Source organism: Vidua macroura, chromosome 7, assembly GCF_024509145.1.
Source record: "Vidua macroura isolate BioBank_ID:100142 chromosome 7, ASM2450914v1, whole genome shotgun sequence".
In the NCBI taxonomy this organism is placed as follows: Eukaryota; Metazoa; Chordata; class Aves; order Passeriformes; family Viduidae; genus Vidua; species Vidua macroura.
Window position 1 is genome coordinate 31,465,268 of NC_071577.1, and position 25,426 is coordinate 31,490,693.

The 25,426-nt window shown below is 45.9% G+C and overlaps 2 protein-coding genes across 3 annotated transcripts in view; one reads left to right on the plus strand and one right to left on the minus strand.

The window, feature by feature from the left end:
• The window catches only part of SNX4 (sorting nexin 4), a 32,800-nt gene extending 31,472 nt beyond the window's left edge, over nucleotides 1-1,328 (minus strand). The window contains exons 1-2 of one of the 2 annotated variants that reach the window (XM_053982993.1): nucleotides 1,166-1,328; nucleotides 67-182 (exon numbers count right to left, since the gene is read on the minus strand). In XM_053982993.1, the coding sequence (XP_053838968.1) occupies nucleotides 67-182; nucleotides 1,166-1,291 (242 nt within the window). In that variant the 5' untranslated portion in view covers nucleotides 1,292-1,328. The remainder of the gene's footprint in view (nucleotides 1-66; nucleotides 183-1,165) is intronic. The other variant, XM_053982992.1, reaches the window with a different exon arrangement.
• An 8,554-nt stretch (nucleotides 1,329-9,882) lies between these two features.
• LOC128810301 (TGF-beta receptor type-2-like) overlaps nucleotides 9,883-25,426 on the plus strand; it is a 30,756-nt gene continuing 15,212 nt past the window's right edge. The window contains exon 1 of the mRNA XM_053983032.1: nucleotides 9,883-10,062. Within this exon, the coding sequence (XP_053839007.1) occupies nucleotides 10,011-10,062 (52 nt within the window). The 5' untranslated portion in view covers nucleotides 9,883-10,010. The remainder of the gene's footprint in view (nucleotides 10,063-25,426) is intronic.

Here is a 25,426-nt window from a genome sequence, read left to right on the forward strand (position 1 = left end):
GAAGGAGAGAAAATCTGTTTAGAATGCACATCCATGTACACTTGAGACTGAGCTCTCATCACCCACCTAGTCTCAATGAGGTAAGCAGTGTATGTTTCTTGTATGTTCATGGCATTCCTCCCAGTCCGTTTTTCAGCTTCTGAAACCGTGATTTCCATTTTCTTTGCCAAACAGTCTTCCATCTTTTTAGAAGAGGAAAATAAAGATTCATGTAACATTAACCACACAAGGCAAAGGCTACTAACCTTGCCTCCCCTTCTCCCACACCACATTTGTTCAAATAAGACAAGTCTCTGTGGGACAAAGGCTTTGACAGGGTTTTACTTTATACTTATGTTCTGTATCACATTTTCAAGTGAAAACTGGAAATCTGCTTTAGGGGGAAAACAGAAAAGTCAACAAACTGACAACTTCAGGTACCAAAAACCACCCTGAGCCAGGAGGATACAGAAACGAGAAATATTTTTCTTTACAGGTAACAAAGTAACATTTTTTTAAAAAACAAACACGCTAACCCCAATATTTTCTATCCAAACACTTCCCAACTACCAGTGAATTCCTCTTCAGGACACCCGGGACACATGCAGCCACCTTTCCCCTTTCACAGGAAACAGAATATATCCGGACCAAGATATTTTTTTTTAAATCTCTCAGAGGAGGATCGTTATCTTTTTTTACACGCTGGCCACCAGAAATCAGTAAGGACCACACGCCCACCATGGAAAGGCAGAGCTGCACTGAGCAGGAACGGGGAGTCGCTTGTGAAAGGGGGGAGGGGGAGACAAAAACATAATTGATAATAATAAACAATAATCTGACATTACGGACGAGGGCAGAGGATGGCTGCACAAAGCTCTCTCACAGCGGCCAGGACGGGGCTGCAAAGAGAACCCCGCAGCTCCGAGGGTCACGCTGCACAGCTCTGCCCCGTGCTCCGCCGAGCAGGGCTCGGCCCCAGGCAGCGAAGGAAGGGCTCGTCCCACCTGTAGCCCCTTCCCGCCGCGGCGGGCAGCGCTGAGCGAGCGCTCGGCCCCCCGAGCCCCGCCACCCTCCCCGCCCGGCCCGGGCAGCGCGCTCAGGAAAGCCCGGTGCTCGCCCGGCGGAGCAGGCCCTGAGCCCGGGGAGGGGGACGCTGCCCCTCCGCCACCGCCCTCCGCACCCTCACCGCGGCCAAGGGCTGCTCCGGGGGCGGCAGGGCGCCGTCGTCTTCTTCCTCTTCTTCCTCCTCTTCCTCCTCCTCTTCCTCCTCCTCCGGGCGGCTGCCGCTCGGCTCGGGCTCGGTGCTCTCCATGGGGCTCGGGGGCTCGGCCGCGGCGCTCCGCGCAGGCGCTGAGCCGGGCTCCGGGCGAGCCCATGGCCGGTCCCAGGGCCGGGCCGGGCCGGGGTGTGTCCGCGGGGAGCGGGGCTGCGGGCGGGGGCGAGCCGAGCCGGCCCCGGCCCTCGCCGCCCTCCGCTGCCGCCCGTGCCCGTGGAGAGGCTCGATCCGGGGGTGCTGAGGGCGTCCTGCCCACCCTGGTGCCCAGAAGGGGCTCGTTCGTGCCCCTGTGCACGGCCACCCTTCGCTGTGACCGTGCTCCGCTCGCTCACAGGCAGCCTTGAGCCTCCTGTCCCTGTCCGGGACAAAGCTCCCCCCGGCCCCTCACCAGCACTCTTACAGCTGTAAATGTTTATTTCTAACATTTGTTTGTTGTCGTTGTTCCCCTCTTAGTTCTTAGGTCACCGAAGAGTTTCTCGTGCCATGCTTCGCACACCTTTCCTGCTTGTTTTTTGGTTGGTTGGCTGGGTTTTTTTTGAGACCCTGTGTTGTTATAGCAAATAACACATCTTAAACAAAAATTAAATTCCATACGAATGGGAATTATTTCAGACACTTTCTCATCTTTCATCTATAGCAAGATTTGTCACTTTCCTTTATTGAGTCTCTTTCGGCGCTTTCCCACAGGATGTTTGTTAGCGTTAGGCAGCTCGGGTTGTTTTTTGAAGCCCACCAACCTGTTATTCCCCCACTCACTCCTTTAGCAGTAGTGAAGGACTCGGTCATGCTCTGTTCCTTTGGCCTCACCCTCCTGGCTGCCAGCCTTTTCCATCAGCTCCCTGCCAACTCTGGCTGAACATGCACAGGTGCTTTTTCCTGCCCAACATCTCTGCTGAGGAACACCCAAGGATGTCCCATCCTGCCTGTCTTCCTCAGGAGGGACTGGAGTAGGTAAAATCTGCCAAGTTCAGCTCTGGGGAAGCCTCTGATGCTATTTAATGAAAGCCCCAGCTGTCCCATCTCTTCTCAGTGAACAGGAACAAACATCTCTGTGCATTTCTGTCAGTCTTTTTGGAGAGACATTCAGGAAGTCCACCCTTCAGCCCCTACCAACCATCACACACTCTAGATTTATTCATATATACATCTTCACTATTGGGTTTATTCCCTCATGATCCCATGGTGCCTACACAGTCCCAGTGGGACTGGCAAACTGGATGAAGAGGTTGTTCCTATTTATTCCTCATTCTCCAAATACCATTTTGGACACTCCAGAACAGTGTCATTGTTCCCTGGTTTACATGTCACATCAACCCTTGAGATTTCCCATTCTTGCACCAGATTCATGTCCTTTGATTCAGGCACTACATTCTTTATTATTCTTATGCAGCTTTTTTTTCCTTTTCCTACTCTTTTCAAACCCAGGTTAAAGGCCACTTTGGGGGATTACAGAGTTGATATTGTGGGTTTCTTTGCTTTGCCTTTTTCTGCTTTGTGTAGGAAATGGGGGTTTTGTAGTGTTGACCAGAGATGAATTTGCATACATTTTTCATCCAAAAATTAATCTTTTTCTTTCAACAACAATTAAAATAAATCTCAAAATCCCCTTTGAAGACCCCATGAATTAATATTTGGCGTCTGGTTTCTATTCTGTTGTCTTCAATGTTTATGCAACTTTTCCCTCAGATTGTTTGAACTGATACCTCAATCTATCCTTTCCCACCCCTCCACCACTGTAGCTGTATGGAGTTTCCCAAGCTTTTTCCACAAAAGGCTTTCCTAAAACAAAAGTTTTTTACAAGTATGTGAACTGTGATTTGTCCTCTGAATAGGACTGATTTAAGATTTGTTTTCTAAACCCAAGGTCCAGTTCAGATGTAAAAGCATGATTGCATGTTGTAAGACACAGTCTGTTTTTCATTAAGCTATGGTTTTCCTATATTTACTCAAGATGTACATCACGATACATACCTTGTATCAATTACACTTGCATTTGCAGCATGTGCATACTGAAATTTTTCTGATCCCTATCAGTTATATAATGGAAATATTTATGTGAAACTCATGCAGGATATCATACTTTGTACTAAATATTTTTAATATGGAAACAACATTAACAATAGAGTACAGTAATATATTGTAGGTCTAATATTCTATGATTTCAAAAACTATTTTCACCTTTGAATTTTCTTCATACACTAAAAGATGTGGATAAGAGTTAAAACATTACATATATAGGATCAGGGTACTGATAGAAGTGCCTAAATCAAGATGGCTGTGAGCATGGGCAGCCCTCACGTACCTTACAGCTTGGAGAGTTCAGAGGAGAGTGAGATGTCTTGAAAAAACCAATGTGCAATGGAGAAATCTTCCATAAACACCAAAGTCTCCAGCAAAGTCTTTTCCTGAGCCACGTTTCTCTACCTCAGCCTGCAAAGTGGGATAACAGTATTTTCTCACAGCACAGTGCTGCTCTCAGGAGAACTTCCAGGATTTGTGCTACTTCAGTCAAAATAAGCTGTAGTGCTTCCACCCTAACTAGGCACAACCATTCATGCACCCAGGGGCTCCCTAGATCCCCTCTTGTCAGGATGTGAGTCCAATCTCCTGCAGGTCAATCCAACCAGGACACTCTCCTGTTCTTCAGCATCTTCACTAGGCAGCATGTCCCTTGTTCTTCAACTAAAAGAAGGCAAATTTTACTCAACTTCCTACCTACAAGTCCCTTCAGTCTCTGAAAGTGCCCTGACTCCCATTACAGTCTCTGGAAAACAGGGAACTCCATCTTTTCTATTCTGTAAATCTATTTGTTTTAACCCTACTGTTACACTGGATAAACTTTTTGATGGAAGAAAGCTAAGCAAGGTATATACACTGGTATATATACCTTATACACTGGCTTCCTGGTGTTTTTTGTAATGTTATGCATTCTTATTGGATCTTTTGACAGCCTGTGTTGCTCTAGCAAATAACACACCTTAAAAAAAAAGCCATATTAATGGGAAATATTTCAGTTATTTTCCCCTTTGTCACAACGTTATTTATCAGTATCTTCATTTCCGGTTCCTCATCTTTCAACTTCTTAGAAGTAATTAGATTTAAAAGATAATAAAACCACTAACAACAACCATAATGCTACTGAGAACCAGAATGAAAACACCTAAAGCAGTGGCTCTGCTTTGCATCTATCCTGCAACACCCACAGCCTTTCAGTAACCTCAGGAAGAGAGAGTAAACCAGCCAATATTCCTGCCGACTGCGTATCCTGTGCAGGACCTGGCTGTGCCAGTTCTCAAAAACAGGGAGGTTCAGGACAGAATGGATTCATGGAGCAACACCCTGGAGCTGAGAACCCACCATCCACACCACACATATTTTAGCTGATAACTTTTAGGGTGCCTCTAGCCCACTCCCAGGGACTGGCCACCCTTCATAACTTCCAGTTTAGCTGCTATTGGAAAAAAAACCCATGTGTGCCTGCCTTAAGACTGCCTTGTAACACAAGCCAAAGCAGGAAGGCCAGGAGTTTCTCTTCAAAAGCACATTCCTGATCCATGGTTCAGGCTCCTGGATCCTATCATAGTTTCACTACCAGTAATAATAATACAAAGATCATGAGTCAGGCTGTCAAACTGCTCCTACTTCCCTCTACAGAGTAATTCCTCCAGAACTGAAGGTATTTGCTCTCCAGAGGCATCCGGCAGCCGAAGTGGTGCCAGGTTGTGCTGTTGGTCTTCACAGGCTGATCCCCACTGAAGACCCTGGCATCTGTCTCTGTGTGATGTCCTTGGTGTGTGATGGATGCAGCAGAAAACAGTGCTTGCTTGGGATCCCTAAGAAAATACAGAAGAGGAATTAATGTCAAGGAACTAACTGTCAGTAAAATGCATGAGTAGCTGCTTTAGCATGGCAGAGTGCAGGCAGAAAAGTAGGTGAGTTCAGGCTCCTCATAGACATATTTCTATCATTTAAATATCTGAGTGAAATAAGTACTAAGGTGTAGGAAAATCAGAATTTTGTTAATTTTCCAGAGAAAGAGTGGAAAAGAGATATGGGTGACTTTTGGGGTGGGGAAAATCATTCAGTTTCACTCAATCTTAAATTGGTAGCAACGGGTTCCATTCCTTTCAGCAACAGCATATCTCAGTCCACAAATAATAACAAGAAAACCAAAACTAATCCACATTTTTGAAAGAATCTGTACAAACACATCAACAGTATGAATGAAAATGTATTGGAAGTGGCTTCAAAAGCAGCTCAAAGTAAGCCATGAGAAAACTTCAAAGGAAGAAAGCCAGATAATGTGTGACAGAACTGAAGAGGAAAAAAAAAAAAAAAAAAAAAACAAGCCAACTCAATAACATTGAAAATGGTACAGAGGGATAGACCTTTACTTAATCTTGGTGCAGCTCGGTCAAGGAAGCTGTTACACAGAGTCTGTGAGAAGTTAGAACTTAGGCCGGTGTATCTGGACTATGCAAAGACTCCAATGAAAGTCAGGCATCACTTAGAAAATGCAATTATCCTGTGTGGCTACCAAAACGAGCATTAGCTGAGAGGCCGGAGCACAGGGAAGTTGCCAGGGCTAAGGAGAAGGGGTTGTGGCAAAGCAGACAAGGTCACCTGTGCCAAAGGAGGAATGGCTGTGTCCCTCAGGGTGCAGTGCTGGCTTTGATTGACTCCTCATGCCATCAGATCCTCAAAGGTTACCACACCGCTGCAGGCACAAGCTGTAGCAAGGGAATGGAAAATGTCAAAAATCATCATGGTATTTTTCCTTAGGTGGCAGCAGGGACCGCAAGCCATAGCACCACATCCAAGATCTCAAACATCAAAACCCTGTGAAACTGAGAAGTGCAAGGTAATGAGAACTTTTCCCAGAGACTGATGGGCACCCTCAGTGCCACCAGGCAATGACATTTGAATTTAGTGGACACTCCCAGGACTGGAGCCAGTGTCTGTGTGAATGCAGGGTGGAGACAGCGGCTGGATTGGATCCACACTGCAAGGTGAACATATTTCTCAGGCAACTGCTGCTGATGGCACAGTGAAAGCAAGGTCGTGCTTATAAGAGTGATGACATTTCTGGGGTTTAATTAACTGCCAGGACAACCTGGGGGTAGTACAATATGAGCACACAACATAAAAACAAATCCATACTCGTGGATTTGTGTTCATTAGTAGAAGCTAAGTCCTGATCCTATCAGCTAGATGTTTTCTTTAGACCTGTCTTTTAATACTTCAAAGTATAAAGCAAATTGTCCGAACAACACAGACACTCACAGACTTCATCTGATGCCCGACATCACTGTTGATATAAACATATTAAAAAAGAGCAATGCAGATGCAACAGATATTAGCCCAGTCATGTAATGTGCAGGCAATCAAGAGGGCCAGAAGGATATATCCTGATTGTATAAGTAAACCTAACACCTTTTGTTGCAGTCGGTCATTTTAAACCCAGTACCCTGCTAGGATCTCTGGGGCCTGGAAAGCATGGAGGAGGTCCAGAGAAGCTCAGGAGCATTGGCCTTTACATTAGCACTGTCTGCATGGTTATGTGGTTCCCTTCTCTCTCTCCCTGTCACAAGAAGGTGATCTTCACCCCTGGGAATAATAACAGGTTTGACTCACCGGGGCCTGGCACATGTCCACCATGAGGTTACCCTGTGCAGGGGCATTTAGTGCTCATGTTGGGAGCTTCAAATCTATTGCTTGATTGCTGAGCCTTGCCTCCCAGGCTGTTTGAAACCCTCCTTTAAACATATGCTATATTGTTTCAGGTGTCCAAAGTTTTATTTTACTTCTCTAGTAAATATCTTCCAGCTCCTAAATGAGAACTTTGGGAAAACTGCTCCCACAATGCAACTTAAAAATCACCCTGCAGAGACCTTATGTTCCTCAGCTTAAATCCAGCCTTCAGTGTGTCTTGAGTTATGAGGCTGTCCAGACCACTAATAGAGGAGCAGGGGAATTTACACCAAAAGGAATAAACAAGCCAACAATAAAAATAACCATTTATCTCTTCTTCCTCCCCAGTGTCTTACTCAAAAAGGTCACTGTGTTCTTTCATGGAAGCAAAGCTCTATAATGTGAGTTTAGGCACTTTAGGCTAAACCCCAGAGTACTCATTTTCCCCAAGTAACTCTGGTGGATTTTTAGTTAGATTTTTTTCCTTGGATAAGGTCTAAGAAATAACCAGGTTCTCCAGAACAGAGCTGGTAGTCAGGCCAGTGGGGCACATGCTGAGGGGCTCCCCAGTAGACCTGGGGTGACTCATGGCATAGTGCCAGCCTCACTTCCCTCCTCTTCTTCACATGAGGTTTGCCTGCAATAGCCTCAGCTCAGTGGACTGAAAATGGAGGTTACAGGAGGGTACATCTAGCTCCCTGCATCTTACACAAGGGCTGCACAGAAAGCAGCTGGCAGTGCCCAGTTTAGGAAAGCAAACCTCTGCCCTTATCATCATGGCAGCTTGTTTTGCCAAGCAGAAGGTCTAACACCATCTAAAAATATGTATAACTGTTTAGGAAGAGCAGGACATGCATTGCTCCCCAAAAATTTTCTCTTGCTTCCTGTAGATATCCAACTGCCTTGTAAAGATGCCATTGCATGGGACAGCTACTGCTTTTGCTCTCATTTCAGTGAGATCTGGCCCCAAGTCTCTCTCGAAGATTATTCTGCAGACAGGATTTATAGGGTTCAGTTTGGCTCAGAAGTTGTTTGGGATTGCCTGGAATTTTGGAAAATGCAGATCCTGCAGCTCAGGGTCCCTGGCTACAGTGACATTGTGCAGGCATCCTGCTGTCTTCCCAGTTTCTGCTCCTAGAAAAAATAGTACCCCATGCTTCTCCTGCACTTCCAAATCATACAGCATGTTTTGTCAATGTCCACCATTGTTTAAAGCCCCTCTGGACTCCTGCTGAGGACATTATTTCTCTCCAAGTTTCATAGGCAGCAGGGGTTTCTTCCTGGTTTTAAAGGGGGCTCCCATGGATCATGAATAACCTGTGATGTTGCTAACACAAGCCTTATCCAGTTGTCCTGTAACACACACAAGAGTTCACATCTGAAAATCCAACTGGCAGTCTGAGAAATCCATGGGCATTTTGAAATGCTCTGAACCCAAGAGAGGAGACTTGGCAGGTCACCCCAAGAGATCACCGTGAGCAAAGAAGTTCCAGTATGAGCAGTTCCAATATGTTTGTTGGAAAATAACATCTTTCTGAAAGCTTGCTGAACATCCGCTCATTCTTAGCCCTCAGAGGTCATATTTGATCTGTGGTAGCCTGGGCCAGGGACATGCAGGCATTTCCCCAAGAGGTCAGGCTGAGCTGAGTTGGATCTGGGCACCCTGGAGCGGGTTTGAGAAGACCAAGCCATCCTCTGCAGAGGCATGTGTGTGTCACCATGGCACAGGAGACACACTTTATCAGCTGTGCCTGTACCACATCTAACATCTCCTCTTTTTCCTTTTTAAACACAGAAGAAGGGAAAAGATATACCATTATTTAACACCCTAACAGAACCATTTATATAAAGAGTTTACAAAACAAGTGGGTGCAAATTATAAGCAAGATGGATACAAAGGAAGGGCCTTCAAGTCCAATGGAGGAAAACATTCACCATAATGAATACACACACAATAGGTACACCACGTATCCATCTCAAATTGATTAAAGAACCAAAAAATTAATTGTAAAATGGGTAAATAAAAAGCTGGAGATTCACTGAATTAGAATACAGTGTATGCATTAAAATCAGTTAATGTATTTTCAGTAACTATTATCTTATTTTTTTGCCTGCAAAAAGCCTTAATAACAACATCTCTTTCTCTGCCACTCTTAAATACATTGATCTGAAGGGTTGGGGTAGATCATAGGGCAAGGGTTTGAGGATTTTACTCCTCCTTTTGCCACTGATTGATTGTGTTAACAACCAAGGCAAGTCAGAATTCTGCTACATTTCAGTTTCCCTTTTGTAAGTGGGATAATATTTCTTACTAGTTTTTGCAGAGCAGTCAGAGATCTTGGGGAGAAAGCAGATATTTAAATGCCCTATGTTATTATTTTAGGCCCTGATTCAGGAAAACATATATCTTTAAATCCTGCTGCTTTAATGGGTTGCAAGCACCTATTTTAGGCTAAGCTCACACTGATGTGGTCTTTTTGAAAAAGCTGCCCGAAAACTTTTAATTATCCCTATTATAAATATAGCCCGTTGAAGCTTATTTAAAAAGATAATTTCTAAAATACAGGGGGAAAGTAGTGAATTAATGGCAGCTCAGAGTATTGAGGCATTACCTTACATGCTTTATTCAGATGAAAGACTCATGCAGGAGTACCCATGCCTTTTTGATTAGATGCATGCAGCAGGCTTTAGGTCCCCTTCAAAGATCCTTGGGCAGTATGGAGCCAGGAGCAGCTCTGCATTGACATCGGGGGGAAAAAAATCAAACTCTTTTTCTCAGAGCCTGACTTCTTCCCCGAGCCCCCCTCCACCCCCTTTCATATTTGTATATATTTCGAGAGGAGAGTCAGGCTTAGTTTGTTCATAAACTGCAGTTCCTGGGCGGACCCCACGCACAGCTCGGCTTTGGCGGCTGGATCCGCCTTCCCGGCAAGCCTGAGCCGGGAGCCTCGCAAAAAGGGGCTCCGGGCTTGACAGCAGAAACGCAGGAGGCTGGCTCCACCGAGGGAGGATGAGCTGGTCAATGCCGTGAAGCTGGGCTTCTACTTGCCAGTGGGATCCAGAAATGGGGTACTGGAGGAGACCTGGTCTGCTTTCCTTACTGCTGCTCTCCTTGTGTGAGTAGAAAATTGTTTCTGGTCAGGTAATGTTAAGCTACATACTCAGAGAGGTCGTTTATTTTTCCTTCCTCCAGCAAAACAGCTAATCTTTGATTTCTCCCCTGACAGCAATTAGCCAGAGGATTGGAAATAGCAGAGACTTTAGCTGAATACTCTGCTACGACTGCATGAGCTGCGTATTTCTCTTATGGCGAGGGGCAAGCGATTGCTTGGTGGAAAACGCTGCGTGCTCGCTCGGAGCAGCTCGCAGATGTCAGTGTTTACAGTGCAAAAATATATATAGGTCAGCATTACTTGTTGGAAGTTTTTATTTTATTGAGGGAGATTAAAAGCAACTGAAGTGCACCGCTGAATGATCTGGCTTCAACAGTGTCCAGATGTGGTGAAGTTTGCAGCTTAGAACTTTTATCAGCCCTGGTTTATGCGCAGAATTAATCGAACTATTAAAGAAGGAAAGAAGTGGGGAGGGGGGAGGAGAAGTGTCTTTGCAACAACATCTGGTTATTCAGCAAACCTTTCCAGCACTTACGTAAAGATTTCTTTGTAATAAGTGCCCTGTTTCAGTTTTGATAGCACTTCTTCAATACTGTAGATAAAACCCTCCAGCAGCACTTGAAAATGTGCCCATCCGTGGTTTAACTTTTTCTTGTTTATATCTTGATGATTGTTTCATAACAGGGAATGGATTTGTATATAAGTGAGTGTTATATACACATCTCCTAAGTATGTGTGTGTGTCTTTCTGTATATACAGAGTCTGTATGTGTATACAGGCATATATCCCTACAAAGCATATATTTATATATTTGCATGGACATTACTTTTAAAAGTGAACTCTTACAAACACAGACCTGTTGCCCTTGCTATAGAAATTTCAATGCAACTAAAATTACTTTTTGCTCAAAGTGATGAAGGAGGAGGATTATAATTCCAGTATTTTTGCATCCAAATGAAATCACTGGGGGCAGGGATCTGCATTCATTTTACATGGGTCCCCCTATCTACAAGACCAGGGAATAAAAGAATAATCGGTCAGTAATTTGTGTGTAGGCAAACAAAACCATGGGTGCAACTGTTGAAGCAGAGAACCAGATGGGGAGATTCAGGACATAGTATCTGGTTGATTTTTCAAAGTTACGGAGATCTATAGTACTCATTTTTGTAGATAATACCCTAAAGTGTGGTTTGAAATGTAGGATGCTATACTGGTAACATCCTGCTAACTTAATCACATTTGGCGCAGGAATTACTACAGGTTATTATTTAAAGCACAATCTTGGGTTGTTTTTGGTAAGAAAGAAGACCACTAACTATCCTTCAAAAATACCTAATTTTGGAGTTATTTAACTTATGGTTTCCTTTTTCTGAAAGGCAAGATTTTAATCTGAAAGAAGCCAAACCAAAACATATCACGATTACTAAGTTCATCTGAAAGGTTATGTGAGTGATATGATGACAAAATTTGCCTCTGCACAGGGTAAAAAAAATAAGCCAGGGCTTGCTCTCTGTGATTCAGCTCACCAGTGATAGATGTTTTCTGGGACTACATCCACTTCCTTTGCTTTTAGTGTTAAGATTGACCCTACAGTCTTTCTGAGAAAATAAAAGTACCTGAGGAGGCCACTTCACATTGACATTAAAAGAGAAGGCAAGATCTAGTTTCCCAAATTTCCCAAACTGACAGAATACGCACATTCAGCTGTTCTGCAAGCAACAAATCATACCATTCATCCAGCTTCTCTTTAGAGTGACAGCACTGGCTTGGTGGCAGCAGCAATGTTGCTCCTCTTAGCACAGAGATTTAAGTCTTGCCATATAGAACATGGCCCAGACTGTGTCTCTGTTACCCCAGAATAACTCCAGCTGAGCATTTGTAGACCCCTTGCTGCTGTCCCTAAGACTTTACCCCAGGGCAGCAGAGACCCCAGCCTGTGTTCCATGCTGCCTGTCTACGCCTTTAATCCCCAACATGACTGAATGGCCATCCCACAGCACATCTGAGCATTTCAGTTCATATGCAGTGGAAAAAAGGGCTCTGATCTGACAGAACACTGAAATTCAGCTAGTGGATTTCCCTAATTCTCCATGGACAGCTCTACCAAGGCTTCAGAATATCCAGTCTTCTCCTCAATGGCAGTTCCTGCTGGAGGGCAGCAATTTTACGTGGCTTTTTCAGCAGAAGGTGAAGACAGGAGCTGTAGTTTCACCACTGCTAACCCTCACACAGGTGAGCAGAGAATCCTTCCAGGACAGAGAGCTGGTGCAGTCCTAGACTTACCTGGACCAGGACAAAAAAAATATGAGGATCATTCAGAATTGGAGATCTGTCATACAGGGGGGTGGAGCTGGAGGCTTTCAGTGTCTTTAGGTTGGCCAGGAGAGAGCTGGGAGGTGAGCTGGCCATCTACAGCCAGGTCCTGGGAAAACCTTTTCTGGCAGAGGGCTTTCTCTTCTGTGGAACAGAGATAAAACAAGATGTGCACACTGGAAGCTAAAATGGGACACAACACAGTAAAATTGTTCCAGCAGGTAGTTAGGCTTGGGATGTGGTGAATATTTGTTGCTCAAAGCCTTCAAGATTGCAAGACTACCTGCTTGGAAGTCTGTAACCTATACAGAAACTACAGATTTGATATCAGGATTACTGTATTGTGCACAATGGAAACACTCTGGCCTTAAAAGTAGGAATTAGGAGCTCTCCTGCCCTGTTTTCTATGAATATTGGGAAATGGTCCCTTGTGCTCCATCTGTCAGGAACAGGGCTCACATCCAAACAGGCATGGGGCTGAGCTCAGCCTCATCTCACAGAGGGGACAGCAAAGCATCACAACCCTCTAACCTGTGGAGACTGCCTCAAGAACATGAGCTAAGTGTCACTGGTGTGACAGCAGCTCTCAGGGCTGTGAAGAGCCCCAGGAGCTTGGCAGAGCCTTTGTGCATCCAACCTCCAAAAGAGGATATGAAACTCCAAATCTGCCAAGGCACGTAGCACTTACCAAGGGAGAGCAAGCCGTACCCCTTGGGCTCTGGTGAGGTTCCCAAGAAAGAGAAAGAAGATTTTTGAAATGAGGTGAGGTTGCAGGTCTGCTACCCCAAGTCCAGAGCTCCCAGTTCCTGGGGTTTGAGTTTGCTTTCCCATAATCTGCTTCCCCATTTTTAACAGGTTTCCTGTTAAAAAAATGCTGGTTCGCTAAAATATCCTAACATGTTTTGCCAAGTCTCCTGGGCTCCCTTTTCCATGGTTGATAGCTCTACCGAGAGTGCATTTGAGGGGTTATCTCCTGATAGATGGTGGCTTTCTGAAGTCACATTCTCTTTCCTGCTTGCAAAAACTGTTCCCCCAGTGAGCCTCTTCAGCTAAATATATAGAGCATATAGAATTCATAAATCAGGACAGGGAGCTCCAGGGCTGTCAGAAAAGCATCTCTGGCTTTTGATCTGCCCAAGAAATCTCTGACCTATCCCAGGCTCCTCAGGCAGCTTGTTCAAGAAGTTGGCCTCTTATTTCTGAGGTCACCAGAGCTAGAACCAGAGGTTGTAGTGCCACCAAAATGCCAGCCTGCTTCTCTGGCAGGGGTTCTATTGGGATTGCACCCCAACACCAATGCATGCAAAATTTAGGAACACTGGTCAAACAGTGAGAGGATGAGGGAAGGAAAAAGACAAAGGAAGAGTCACCCTGCATTTCACAGGCATTTGCAGAAAGGAGCTTTGCAGGTCCAAGGACGAGCCAGAGCACCAGAGCAAACCTCTCCTCCCAGGCCAGGCAGCATGTGGAGGTAGACACTGCCCACCCCAGGACACAGGGCTGCAGGGCTGGTCATGACAATCCGTGTCATATTGTCTTAATACAGCCAAAATAAAGGAAGAAATTACCACTCTCAAAAGCTCTGAGGGGCTACCAGAGCCCCACATTGGCTTGGCGTAGGTAGCTGGGTTAGGAGCAGGCACAGGATCCCACTGCCTGAAGGAGAAACTTGTGCATCCTACCATGAGGCTAAATAAGAACAAAGCTGCAGCAAATTCTCCAGCTAGGAAATAAAAAAGGAAGACACGAGAAAAATCCTGACAATGCAGAACTGGAGTGCTCTGCAATATTGCAAGTGCCATGAGAATCAGAAAGGAAAGTGATGGCTTATTTTCAATTTACCTTTACACACCTCCAAATCTGATGCTACGGTTTCAGTCTTTGGTGTGAATTAGATTAACTGAAGGTTAAGAAGAGTGGCAGTGTACAGCTATGTGAGATGAATGAAAACTGGTATTTCCTCTCCCCTTGCACCTCCAGCTTTGCTCAGACTTGAGACAGGCTAGTCATTGGTATAGCTGACCATCAGTAAAGTTTCACTCTGTATTTTTGAGGAAAGAAATACTTTCTGGAATATTCGGTACAAGTTGAAATTAAACCACACTATTTTCTAACAATAAAACCCCAACAACCAACACAAAACTGATGTTTACTGGTATTTTACTGGTGTTATCACTATTTAATGATGGCCCCAAAGACATTTTTGTGTACTAGTAGTAAATAAGTTCAGCCAGCTGCAATCATGATACTTGTTTCTCCCATTAGAGACAGAGTTCTGCACAGATGTATCCCACGTATTCACTGAATATGCAGAAAGCAAACACTGGCATTAAAAACAGGTGACTGGGGCCTTTTATTCTGAGAAAGAATTCCGCTCTACTGCCTGTACTCCGCAGCTTTATATTGCTCTGTGATTTGCTCTGTCGAGTTTATTTCCTCAGGACATTGTTTTCCTCTCCCCTTAGTGATAACTCTTTGCAATAATATTTGCTTTCAGCCAGGCTCCACAGTGTTGCAACTTGCCATAAACTAATGAACTCTCCCATAGACTGTCATGTTTTCAAGGAAGTGCAACATCTGATACTTTTATTAAAAAAACCGAGTCCCACCAAGGAGACAAAATCAGCAGCTCCCACACACTCTGCTCTTTTCACATCCCGAGTTCAGTGCTGTGTGCCAAGTGAAAGCCTCGCGCTGGAAGGGGCCTCCTTGCAGAAGGGAGATAACACCACTGATGGCTGCCTGCCCTATCAAACCTACATTATGTCCGTGCTGGACCCCAACTGTGGGATAACATTTCCTTAGGGATCTTCAGGGGGAAGTGAAGGAGTGGCTGAAAGCTGTCTTGGCCCTGCTTGCATGCATGTCCCTGAGTTCAGAGTCAACTCTTGTGATCCTGCCTCTGGAAGTGATCTGTAGTGTCCATCAGAGTCATATTTCTTCTTCTTCAGTTGGTTCATCTTTTTGTTACATCCCATGTAGGGTTGAAACTCTGCTGCCAGCTTCTGGTAACTGTCAAAATTTTAGGAGAAGTGGGAGAGCCTTCTTATCGTGCAATCCCCTCTGCAGCCCATGCTCCTACCAATTATGAGGCTCCAAGACTTCAGCTTTCATGGAGCTGTTGCACTGCAGTGTTTTCTTTCCCATTGATAAGCCAGGAACAAATGACAGCTGATTAATACTACAGCAAATTCATTGTGGCATGTGGGTCATTAATGTGTCCAGCTGTGACCACAGAGTGCCAGGCTGTGCTGGACACAGAGCTATGGCCCGTGTGGACTCTAGTAGCCCAAGGACATGCCTAAACCCAAGTGCAACCCTGGACTGCACAGGGTTATTTGGATTCAAGATTTTTTTTTTTTTTAAAGGACATTATCACTATTTGAGCTGAGTGATTTGAAGCAATCAGCCTGGGCATGCTGTAGTTGGGGGGCTGGTGTGCAGTTCCAGCTATAGTGGGGAGCTGAGGTGGGGTTCCAGCAGTGGCAGCTGCAGAGTGTCACTTTGCAGGGTCCCGTGCTTCAGTTCTACCTGTGCCTCCCTCAAAGTGACCACAACTCTCAAAGTAGTTGAAGCAGCATCATATTGGGCACATTCCGCCTGCAGGAAGACCTCTCACCTTCCCACACTGTGGATGGAGATGTTCCCTTTAGCTCCATGTCAGTTACTCTCCACTGGACCCAAAACTCCAGTCTTTGTGGATAAGTAGATGTCCAAAGAAAGCTGTCCCCAGCAGCTTCCACCTTGGCTCCAGGCTCAGTGCTGGTGAGGCGTGAAGGTTTCTGGAGGAAATTCCAGACTGCCTTCACTCAGCCTGCAAAAAGCTGTTGTCCTACCCATGCAGCACCCAATGGCAAGTACTCTGGCCATGCCTCAGAGCTGGAGAGTCCAGGCCTCCAGGACCATCACACACCCCCTAATGCATGCCCTGAACACAAAGCAGCACAGATGCTGCTGGTTCCAGCCATTGGAACCAGCACAGCCATGGCAGCCAGCAAACAGGGCTGGTTTATTGCCCTGCTTTGGGGTCCAGGCAGGGCAGAGCCCTGAAGCAATCACCTGAGCTGACATCCACTGATGGCTGATATTGCCCCACTGTCCAAATCTCTCCTAATATCTTCAGTTCCTGCAACATCCCTGTGAAGATGTTCCCTCTGGGAACAACACACTTACATCTTTGCATCTGAAAGGTCCAGAGACATCTGCTGGAGTTCCTGGCCACGAAGAGGGGCCTTTTCTTTAGATCAACAATGGAAAACCCTGGGTTTCTGGGTTTTTGATACTGATCCATTCTCCCTTCAGCCATCCCAAACCAGAATGCTTAGCTGTATCCTGCACTGCCATGGTTCACCGTGCACCCCATCAAAAGATGATGTTGCCAATGTGGATTCATACCCTGACCAGCAGGTGTGAAAATCCAGAGAAAAAATTATTCACTTTTCCTGCAAAATCAGGAGGATTTATCCTCCTGAGTTATCAGGAGGATAACTCAGACCCCTTCCTGGAAATGGTTCTTGGGAGTGCTGTGACTACAAGAGCTTCTGGTGCATTTACAATGAACACTGGTACAGATATTTCTTTTAAAAGATCCTTTGCTGCTTCCAGGTGGATTGCTAAAAAACTGCTGTCCATGCAGAATGAATGCCTGTGTCCCCCTCGAGTGTTTGACTGAGCAGGTTGCCAGTCAATGCAGCTGGAGCACGATGAGGAACATCTGTTTGATGTTGCTTGATAACACTTCCTGCCTTGGAGACTCTAAACACCAGCATCCAGCATGGAAGAAACTGAATCAGCTGCTGTCTTGCTGCGTAAAGCATTTTTTCCATGCTAGATCTATCCCAAAACTAGCCCCATCCAGTCCATGATAGCAAAGAAGACCCTTCTTACAGTGGGAAGTGACACACAGACCCATAAGCTGAAGCAGTTGAATGAATCATCCTTCTTCAAATAGACCCAGGGTACAAGCATCCACAGAAATAAGACCAATGGATCCCCTGGGATCTCAGTTCCTGCCGTGCCTTTAATATGTCAAAAGGCACTCAGTGGGTAGACATTCCCACCAGAGGCAGAAGCAATTAGCTTGGGGGTGAGGTCTCAGCAAACATTTACTGTGGTTTTGTATATGTGCCCTGTGCTCACCTGCTTGTAGAGCAGCATCATCACATCTGAGCCTTCCTTTCACCCTTGCCAGGGCTATCAGCTCTGCAACAGGCTGTGGCTTGGGAGGCAGCTCTTAGGCAGAAGCACTGTTCAGCATATTCAGTTTGTGGCATGTCTCAGGAGGTGTCCAGAGGCAGGCTACTGAATTGAAAAGATAAGGCACTGCTGCAAAATGATGAGATCGTGCAGCAGGAGATGGGGAATAGAGAACATTCCCTGCTTTGTCATTTCTTCCATGCTGGAAGAGCAGCTTTTCCCCCTGAACCTCATCTCCCTCAGCTGCTGAGTCTCCCTGCTGAGTCTCAGCTGCTGGAGCTGTGCTGCAGCTCTGCCCAGGGGCTGGGACTTGTGGAAACCTTCTCTTTCTCCTGCAAGGGGGATCTCTTGAGAGGCATTGCAAAGATACATAGGCTCCTCTTCTATGTGCGAAGAAAAAGCACTTCAAGCTTTGTCAACAGGACTCTCGGTTCCATTCCTGAAAAAAAATTCCTTTCCAATCCTGGTCCCCCACCCTCCTGCCATAGCTCTCTTCTGCTTTAAAAAATGGAAGATATTCAATTTGAATTCAACCCAACTGAATTGTTGGTGTGTTTTGGTATGTTATAATACAAGCTCCTGAAAATATATTTTTTAACAGGTGAAGAAGGGCATGAAAGAGAAGAAGATGCCATCTATTTATGTGCTAAACAGAAAGTTTTTAGCATCTGTAACCCAAACTAGTCTCAAGTTCCCTCTGAGAGAACAAATTACTTAATTACTGTTAGATCTGGCCTAAATGAGGGCAAAATTTGACTCTACCTAATAATTTTAGCAGTCATAAAGAACTGGCAGTGTTGGAATAAGTTGATGATAGCACATGGATGGAGAGTTCACAGAACATCTCTGCCCCAGCAGCTTGTGACACAGTCCCTTGCAAGCCCTTTTTCTCCTTGGGAATCAAAGTAATACAAATGCAAAAAATACAAACTGGTCAATCATAAGAAGTCCAACCAGAGATGAAGAGCAGCAGCTCCAGTCCAATGTCTCTTTGTGGGCTTATCAAAGACCTTCTAGCAGATGGGATAGTGAATGTGTGCCAGGAATTTCAAACACTCCTCAGGAGGTTCATCTCAATCGTCAGTAACCCATTTGCACTTAAAACAGAGCGAACCCTGGTGCCCAAATGTGACCCAGATAATGTTTCTGACGTGTTTACCTATTTGGATGGTATCTTTCAATTTCAATTCCATCTATTCACGGAAATCCAGGATTCATGCAGAGCCTGAAGAATACGCAGAAAATTGAATTCCAGAGCATAATATGATGATAATAGTAAAAAACCACTGACTGCTGCACAGTAGATTTACTTGAATGGGAGTAGTTTAGGCAGAGCAATGTCTGCTACTGACTTGCAGCTCACATGTTTTTGCTACTTGGTTGATTGCTGCTGCTTTTTCTGTGTAAAAGGGGAACTAATGACTGCTGCATCTGAGAATGAGCTGCAGAAGCTGCAGTTAATTGGGATATAGGATAGATTGTTGATGCCTCTGCAGAAACAAGAGCAACAAAAATGATGGCAACAGCAGAGTGGATTTGGTTGACTGTTGCATTCTGCCATGCAGCTCTCAGTCCTAAAAGTGGTCTAAAATCCTCAGCAATTTCTGCACCAACTTGCAACAGCATAAGCTCAAACCACCCATGCGTGGCCATGCAGTGACTCCTGCTCCCCAGCAGTGTGGGAGGTGGGAGAATGGACTTATTTTTAAGACTAAGAATTTAGTCAAAACCAGATCACTGCAAAGTGCTCTTTAAAGGGCTGAAATCTCTGAGCCCTCTGAAAACATGGCATGCAAATCCCCAATCATTAGGAGGCAACTTCCACTGGGCATGGGCCAGCTCAGCCCTCTGCAAACCCCACCGGCAGGCTGTGATGTGCTGATAATGCATTGCCTCACCCTGCAAGGCCCAGATAAGCAGAGGTGCTGGCAGAGCTGCTAAAATTACTTATGAACTGCTGAAACTCAGCATTTCCCCACCTCCTCAGACCCTGAATAAGTTGCTTTGCTTTCCATCTGACAAAGAGGAATGGCACATTCCCCTCACGTGCTGTCTGGGCTGGTGGGAGTTGCTGTGGCAGTGGGGCCATGCTGTGATGCTGGTGATGGTCACCAAACTGTATCCATGGTCTTTTCTTGGGCTGACCCCTGGCTGTGGGGTTTTTTTTCCTTCCCAGGCACTTCAGGCTGTGCTGCTGGCTTGGCTTGCTCTCTCTAGGGTTTTCCAATACAACAGGGTGGAAAGGACAGCAGAATATAGGAGCAAAAAAGAAATGGGGACATAGGTGCAATGAAAGGGACTTGTTGTCAAACAAGGTTGCACCTTCAGGCCAACAAATGCCTAGAGGGATGAGTACAGGTATTACCAGGTAAACTCATACCTGCTTTTGCCTGTCAGGGAACCTTTGCCTGGCTTGGTCATGGCTCTAGAGGTACTGACCATAATTACACAATGACCCACAATATCCAACAGGTAGGGAGTAAAAAAACCCCACTCTCAAGCTGGTGTCCTGGGCACTGTGAGGAATTCCTGTGCTAACCTTCGGTTTTAATCCTCAAGCCTCCTTTGAGCTGTCTTTTCAAGGAAGGGTGCAAAGCATCCCTGCTCATCTCACAAAGGAATAAACTAGCCTCTAGCAGAGGGGACAACCCCTGACTTTTGAGTTTTCTCCTTGTTTTAGGACAGCTTTCCTCATCCAGCGAGTCAGCACAAGGATAGGTGCAGTGGTGACACCCACATGGAGTTGTGAGCTTGCCCACCAGCATTGCCCTCAGGGCTGTCCCATCCTGCCCCTTCACCACCCTCATCTGTCTGTGGATCACAGCTGGTGTCACCTTTATGTTCAAATTCCAGCCCAGCAATTGGCAAATGATGTTACATGGTCCATGAGCCCAGCCAGGTCTAATACAGCATTTCAGCTTAATTGAACTTAGCTTCTTGCCAAGGTGAAGCAGGTGCTTGGCTGCCTCAGGGACTGACTGAAAAATAATGCAAATAACATGCAACCAGGTGAGCCCCAACCACCAACTTTACTGATATTTCAGTGAAGTGTGTCAGTGAAGTGGATCCAGAAATACACACATCACTTTCAGACATTGCTAAAAGTCTCAAAAACACTGAGAAAAACAAATGAAGTAGTGCAAAGCCACTACTGTTTTATCCATTCCACATTCCCCCATCCTCAGCTCAACATCTCTGGATACAAACTGGTGTTAATGGGAAAAATGTTGTCCATGGCACCAGAAAGCAAGTGCTCCGGAAAGAGCTTGATTTCAGAGTCTAATGGGGGTATAGTTTTTGCCTCACCTGATATTTACAGTCCTTCCAAAGCTCAGCAAGGGCAGAACATCTTCCTTGTCATGTTGGGCTGGGTCCTGCTGGGCTTCAGGACCTCAGGACTGCAGGGTTGGCTTGCCTGGTTTTTCAAACTTTAATGCCAAACTTTCTTTGGGGAGCAACTTTCACATTTTGAGTTCCTCAACTGAAAGACAAAAAATAGGCAAGTGTTACACATTTCAAGGCACAGCAGAAATCAACAAATTTGCTTAAAAACATTTTATTTTTTAATATTTAAAATATTTTAAGTAAAATAAACTTCATCTTAATAATTTTTCATCATAACACGCCATCATATTCTATGTGCAATTTTTCCATAACTCTTTTCTAATGGGTTGCATGAGAGCTTGGATGCAAATTAACCACAAGGAGATGGGAAAGATCCTCCAGGAATTGCTCTGCATGTGGAAATGAATTTCAATTTAGCCACTTCAGAGCGATTTTTTTGTTTATTTTCCACTGACTTGAAATCAGCCACGATTGCATCGCATGCGGGATTGGTTAGCCAGTTACATAATGCTTAATAAATCCAAGAGAAATAATATAAAACACATCACCCAGTCTGGGAAGAGGAACAGTAACTCAGTCAGTGTCACCAACCCGCCCGGGCCAGGCACCAGTGAAGCATCTGATCCAATGCTGGGGGGATGCAGGGTTGTGCTGTTGCATGATAAATGTGATTAGGAAAAATGCTTGTGGCCCGTGTGGAGGCCTTGAAGACAGACAGATTGTGTGTGATGGTGAGGGTCTATCAGGAGAGCTCCCACCCTCGTGGGGAGGGCAGCTCAGCCCGTGCTGCGGGGCAGGGCAGGCGCGTGCTCGCACGCCCAGCTCCAGCTGGATCTGCTGCTGGGTAAGGTATTACCTCACCCAATAATGTTCCTCCGAGTACTTCGTAAAATCGTAACGGCCCTGTAAACAAAAAGAGCAAGATTAGGTGAATAATTATTTACCACAGATGATTTCTGCAGTGGCATGTGGAGGAGAGAGAACGTTTCACTGGTGGTCCCTGGGGAGTGGGAAGGAAGGGAGGTGACCCAGGACGGGGCTGCCAGGCTAAACACAAAACAGTAGTGCTGATTTAAACCCAGAAAAAGTGGGGGGTGTAGGAAGACTGAAGGTACCTCTGGCCCTGCAGTGCCAGCACTCTGGCTCTCCCAGGAAAGCTGTCCAGCTCACGAGTGTATTGCTCCAGGCACACACCACTGCTCAGCCTGGAGCAGCTCTTGGCCTCCTTTCCCACATTTCCCTGCCTGCTCTGCTCCCCCGCTTTGCTTCTAGTCCCAGAGGAGACCTGCTGATGCCTCCACCCACGCCGTGGCTAACTTCCAACAGAGGAAAAGCTAGGGATGAAGGGGTTAATTACTACAGGCACAGCACAAGCCAAGTCTGTAAGTGACTCCCTATTGCTATTTCGAAAAGAGGCTGCCTGGAAAGGGAAAGGAAAAAAAAAGAGAAGTTTACTTTACAACCATCATTATTTCATCTGCAGAGTTTATACAATGGAAAATAAAAGCCAGGGTACGCGAAGTCAAATAATTTCAGTTTCATTAATGGTATGGAAATCGTTTTGTTTTTATAGAGGAAAAACAAATGTGAACTTGATGTGTGTGTGTGTGTGTGTGTGTGAGAGAGAGAGAGAGAGAGCATGCAACTCCCTTCATTGCAAAGGGCAGAGCAGTGAAATCCAGAAATAAAAAATGACTCAGAGGCCGTAGGACCTATGAGTCAGTTGAGCTGTTGTTGTTTTTAAACACAAGCGAGAGCACAATATGGCAAATAATTGCCCCTGCAGCCCCCCCGCTGGCCCAGGCGTCCCGCGGCACAGGCTGCCCCCTGCCAGCCCCCAGCGCTGGACCGGACCTGGCATCCCCACCCCAGGGACACAAAGGGCTGGAGCAGGGCTTGTCCCCGCAGGAGCAGCATTGGGGACAGAAAGTGAAATCTGTGAAAGAAACTTGAGATCCGGTCAGAGTGGATGGAGGAGACAAGTGGCTCTGAGGGCAGATGGAGGAGTGCAGGGCCAGGCACACTCCCCTGTCCTCACCCAGACATCAACTGACCAAAATCAAAGAGAATCTGCTCTGGCCAAATTCTCCCTGCCGAGTGCCAGGCATCTCCTCACTGGCCCCTGGCATTCCAGCTTGCCTGGATGCTGCTGGCTTTGTTGGGGCACAACCCTGGGGTACCTCAGTACAAAACATCCCCACGCCCCAAAAGCAGAGTCATTGCGCTGATACACAGAAAACTTGTGAAAGGCACACGAGAAATACCGGAGATTACCAAAGCAGAAGGATGGACACAATCTGCAGAGCTTGTCCCTCCCCTGGGTGAAGTTAGATCATGATGTAATTTAAGCATCTGAACAAGACTGGAGAAGCCTGCTGTTATGATCCATACCCAATTTATTTTGTAATGGGACTAAGCAGTATTTGCTAAACACTGAATTTAAAGGGATATTTTCACAAAGGAAAAATAAATGGTAGAGTAAGTCAGTTACCAGCCTGTTTGAAGAAGGTCCAAGCAAACCAGAAATGCATATTGCATGTCCTCCTGGCACTGGAAGAACTGGTGTCTGACACAATCAAAATCAGTCCTTTTTTATGCACCAGGAAACATTTCTGGCTCATTCCTTGCTCCATACTGTACTCTGCCAAATACAGTATTTATTATGCAGGACAATGTGGGACCACATACCTGAGGGTGGAGCCTGGGTTGGTCCCCTGATCCGAATGCAGCACTGATGGATTTCCTGGGAGAGCCAGTGGCTTGTACCTTGCAGAGGCAAAAACTGGGATATTAAGATTTTCCAGCTTCATTTGGTCTGCTCTACCTCTCCTACAAAGATGAAGATACAGTGTAAAACACATGGATAGAGACACAAAAAACCTCTTTGGTTCAGCACCAGAAAGCAGCACCAGACCCCACTGCTGGAGAACAGGAGTCTGCTGGAGGAAACTGAGCTGCATCCAAAATAGAAGTACAACACTTTGAGGTCTGGTTCTGGAGAGATTCTGCAGCACAGCAACAAGATCAGGCAAGACAGCAAGAAATCTGCAAGAAATCTGGGATCACTGTTACACAGGTCATGCTGAACAACTTCCATGGGAACTTCTGAGCCTGCACAGAATCACCTGGAAATCAGGGCATAGGAATTACCCTGATGTCCATCTGTGGCACTGATTCTTGCATCATGAAGGAGGCAGCTCAGGAGTAACCTGGTGATGGGGAACACCTGGTGCTCTCACATGGGTCAGTGAGAGAGCAGAGCCCATCATCTCTGCTGTTGGATTAATCTTAAAAACAAAGTACTGCATATAAAAGGGAAGGAATTTGTTTGTTCTCATAATAATTTTATGAGGCTCTGTTATTGCATGCTTGTGTCATTAACCATGGATAAAAGCCCAAAGCAAAAACTAATCCTAAATTTGGCGGCAGATGCAGGACTCACGGTGGAGCCCAGGCTCACCCAGGTGGGAAAGCAAGTCCCAGTGCAGGTTGTGTTTCCATCAGGGCACCTATCTGGGGGTTTCCAGGAAGAACAGGGCTGCAGGGTTGAGTTAGAGTTGCTCCCCAGTCCTGTGTTTAAGTGCACTGCTCATTAGAGAAAGAAAAGAGCATCTCAGCTGATCTGCCTAGCCTTAGTCTCTCCCAGTGCAAAGCCTGGGGATTACAGGTTGACTGATTTGCATGGAAAAGATGATGCAGGGGCTCCCAGAGCCACTGCAGTAACAGCACACTGGGCAGCCCTCTGTGACTGCTGAAATAGTGTCAGCCCCATCCTGCATATTGGAGATATGCAGAAAAGGGGGGATAGACCTCACTGTAGAACATTTACAACCTAAAAATTAACAAATTTTCTTTGTCCATGAAAATACAAGCAATGTAAGGACAGTTATCACTGCAAGACAGAGCATGATCTGAGGGTCCTGTAATGGAGGCCCTGTGTAAAAAAAGCCTTGGTTTCCTTCCACCTTGGGAAGGGAAGAGCTGGGAACAGGGATAAGTGCCCTAGCATCTCACTCTAAACACATTCCCTTAAGCCCATCTTGGTGTTTAGCTGTCCCAAAAGCACCATGCCAGGGAGAATACTTGAGAACTAAAAGTGTTCATTCTGCCCCTCAGTGAAAATGCATTTCCTGCCCTTGCTTGGGCTACGAGGCACTTTCTCCTTGCCTGTAACAAATGTGCTGTGCCTGCACCCCCAAGCACCCCCAGCTTGCTCCTTAGTGGTTCTTCCTCCTTGGGGACCACAGTGTAGGGAAAACCGGAGCCAGAGTGAGGTGCTGGGTGACCCACCTGCTCTCTGGGGCTGCAGTAGATAGTGCAGGTGGATAGTGGCTCACAAAATCCCCCTCCATGTTCTTACAGGTGCAGTACCTGCTGGCAGAAAGCTCATCTGCTGTGGGTGGCTGCTTCTGTGACCGCAGCGATGGGACTGGGGTGGAATTGGAGAGCTGTTTGCAATGACTCTTGCACAGGGAGGAGGGTGGGTTATTGACTACAGTGGTGGTGTTCCCGT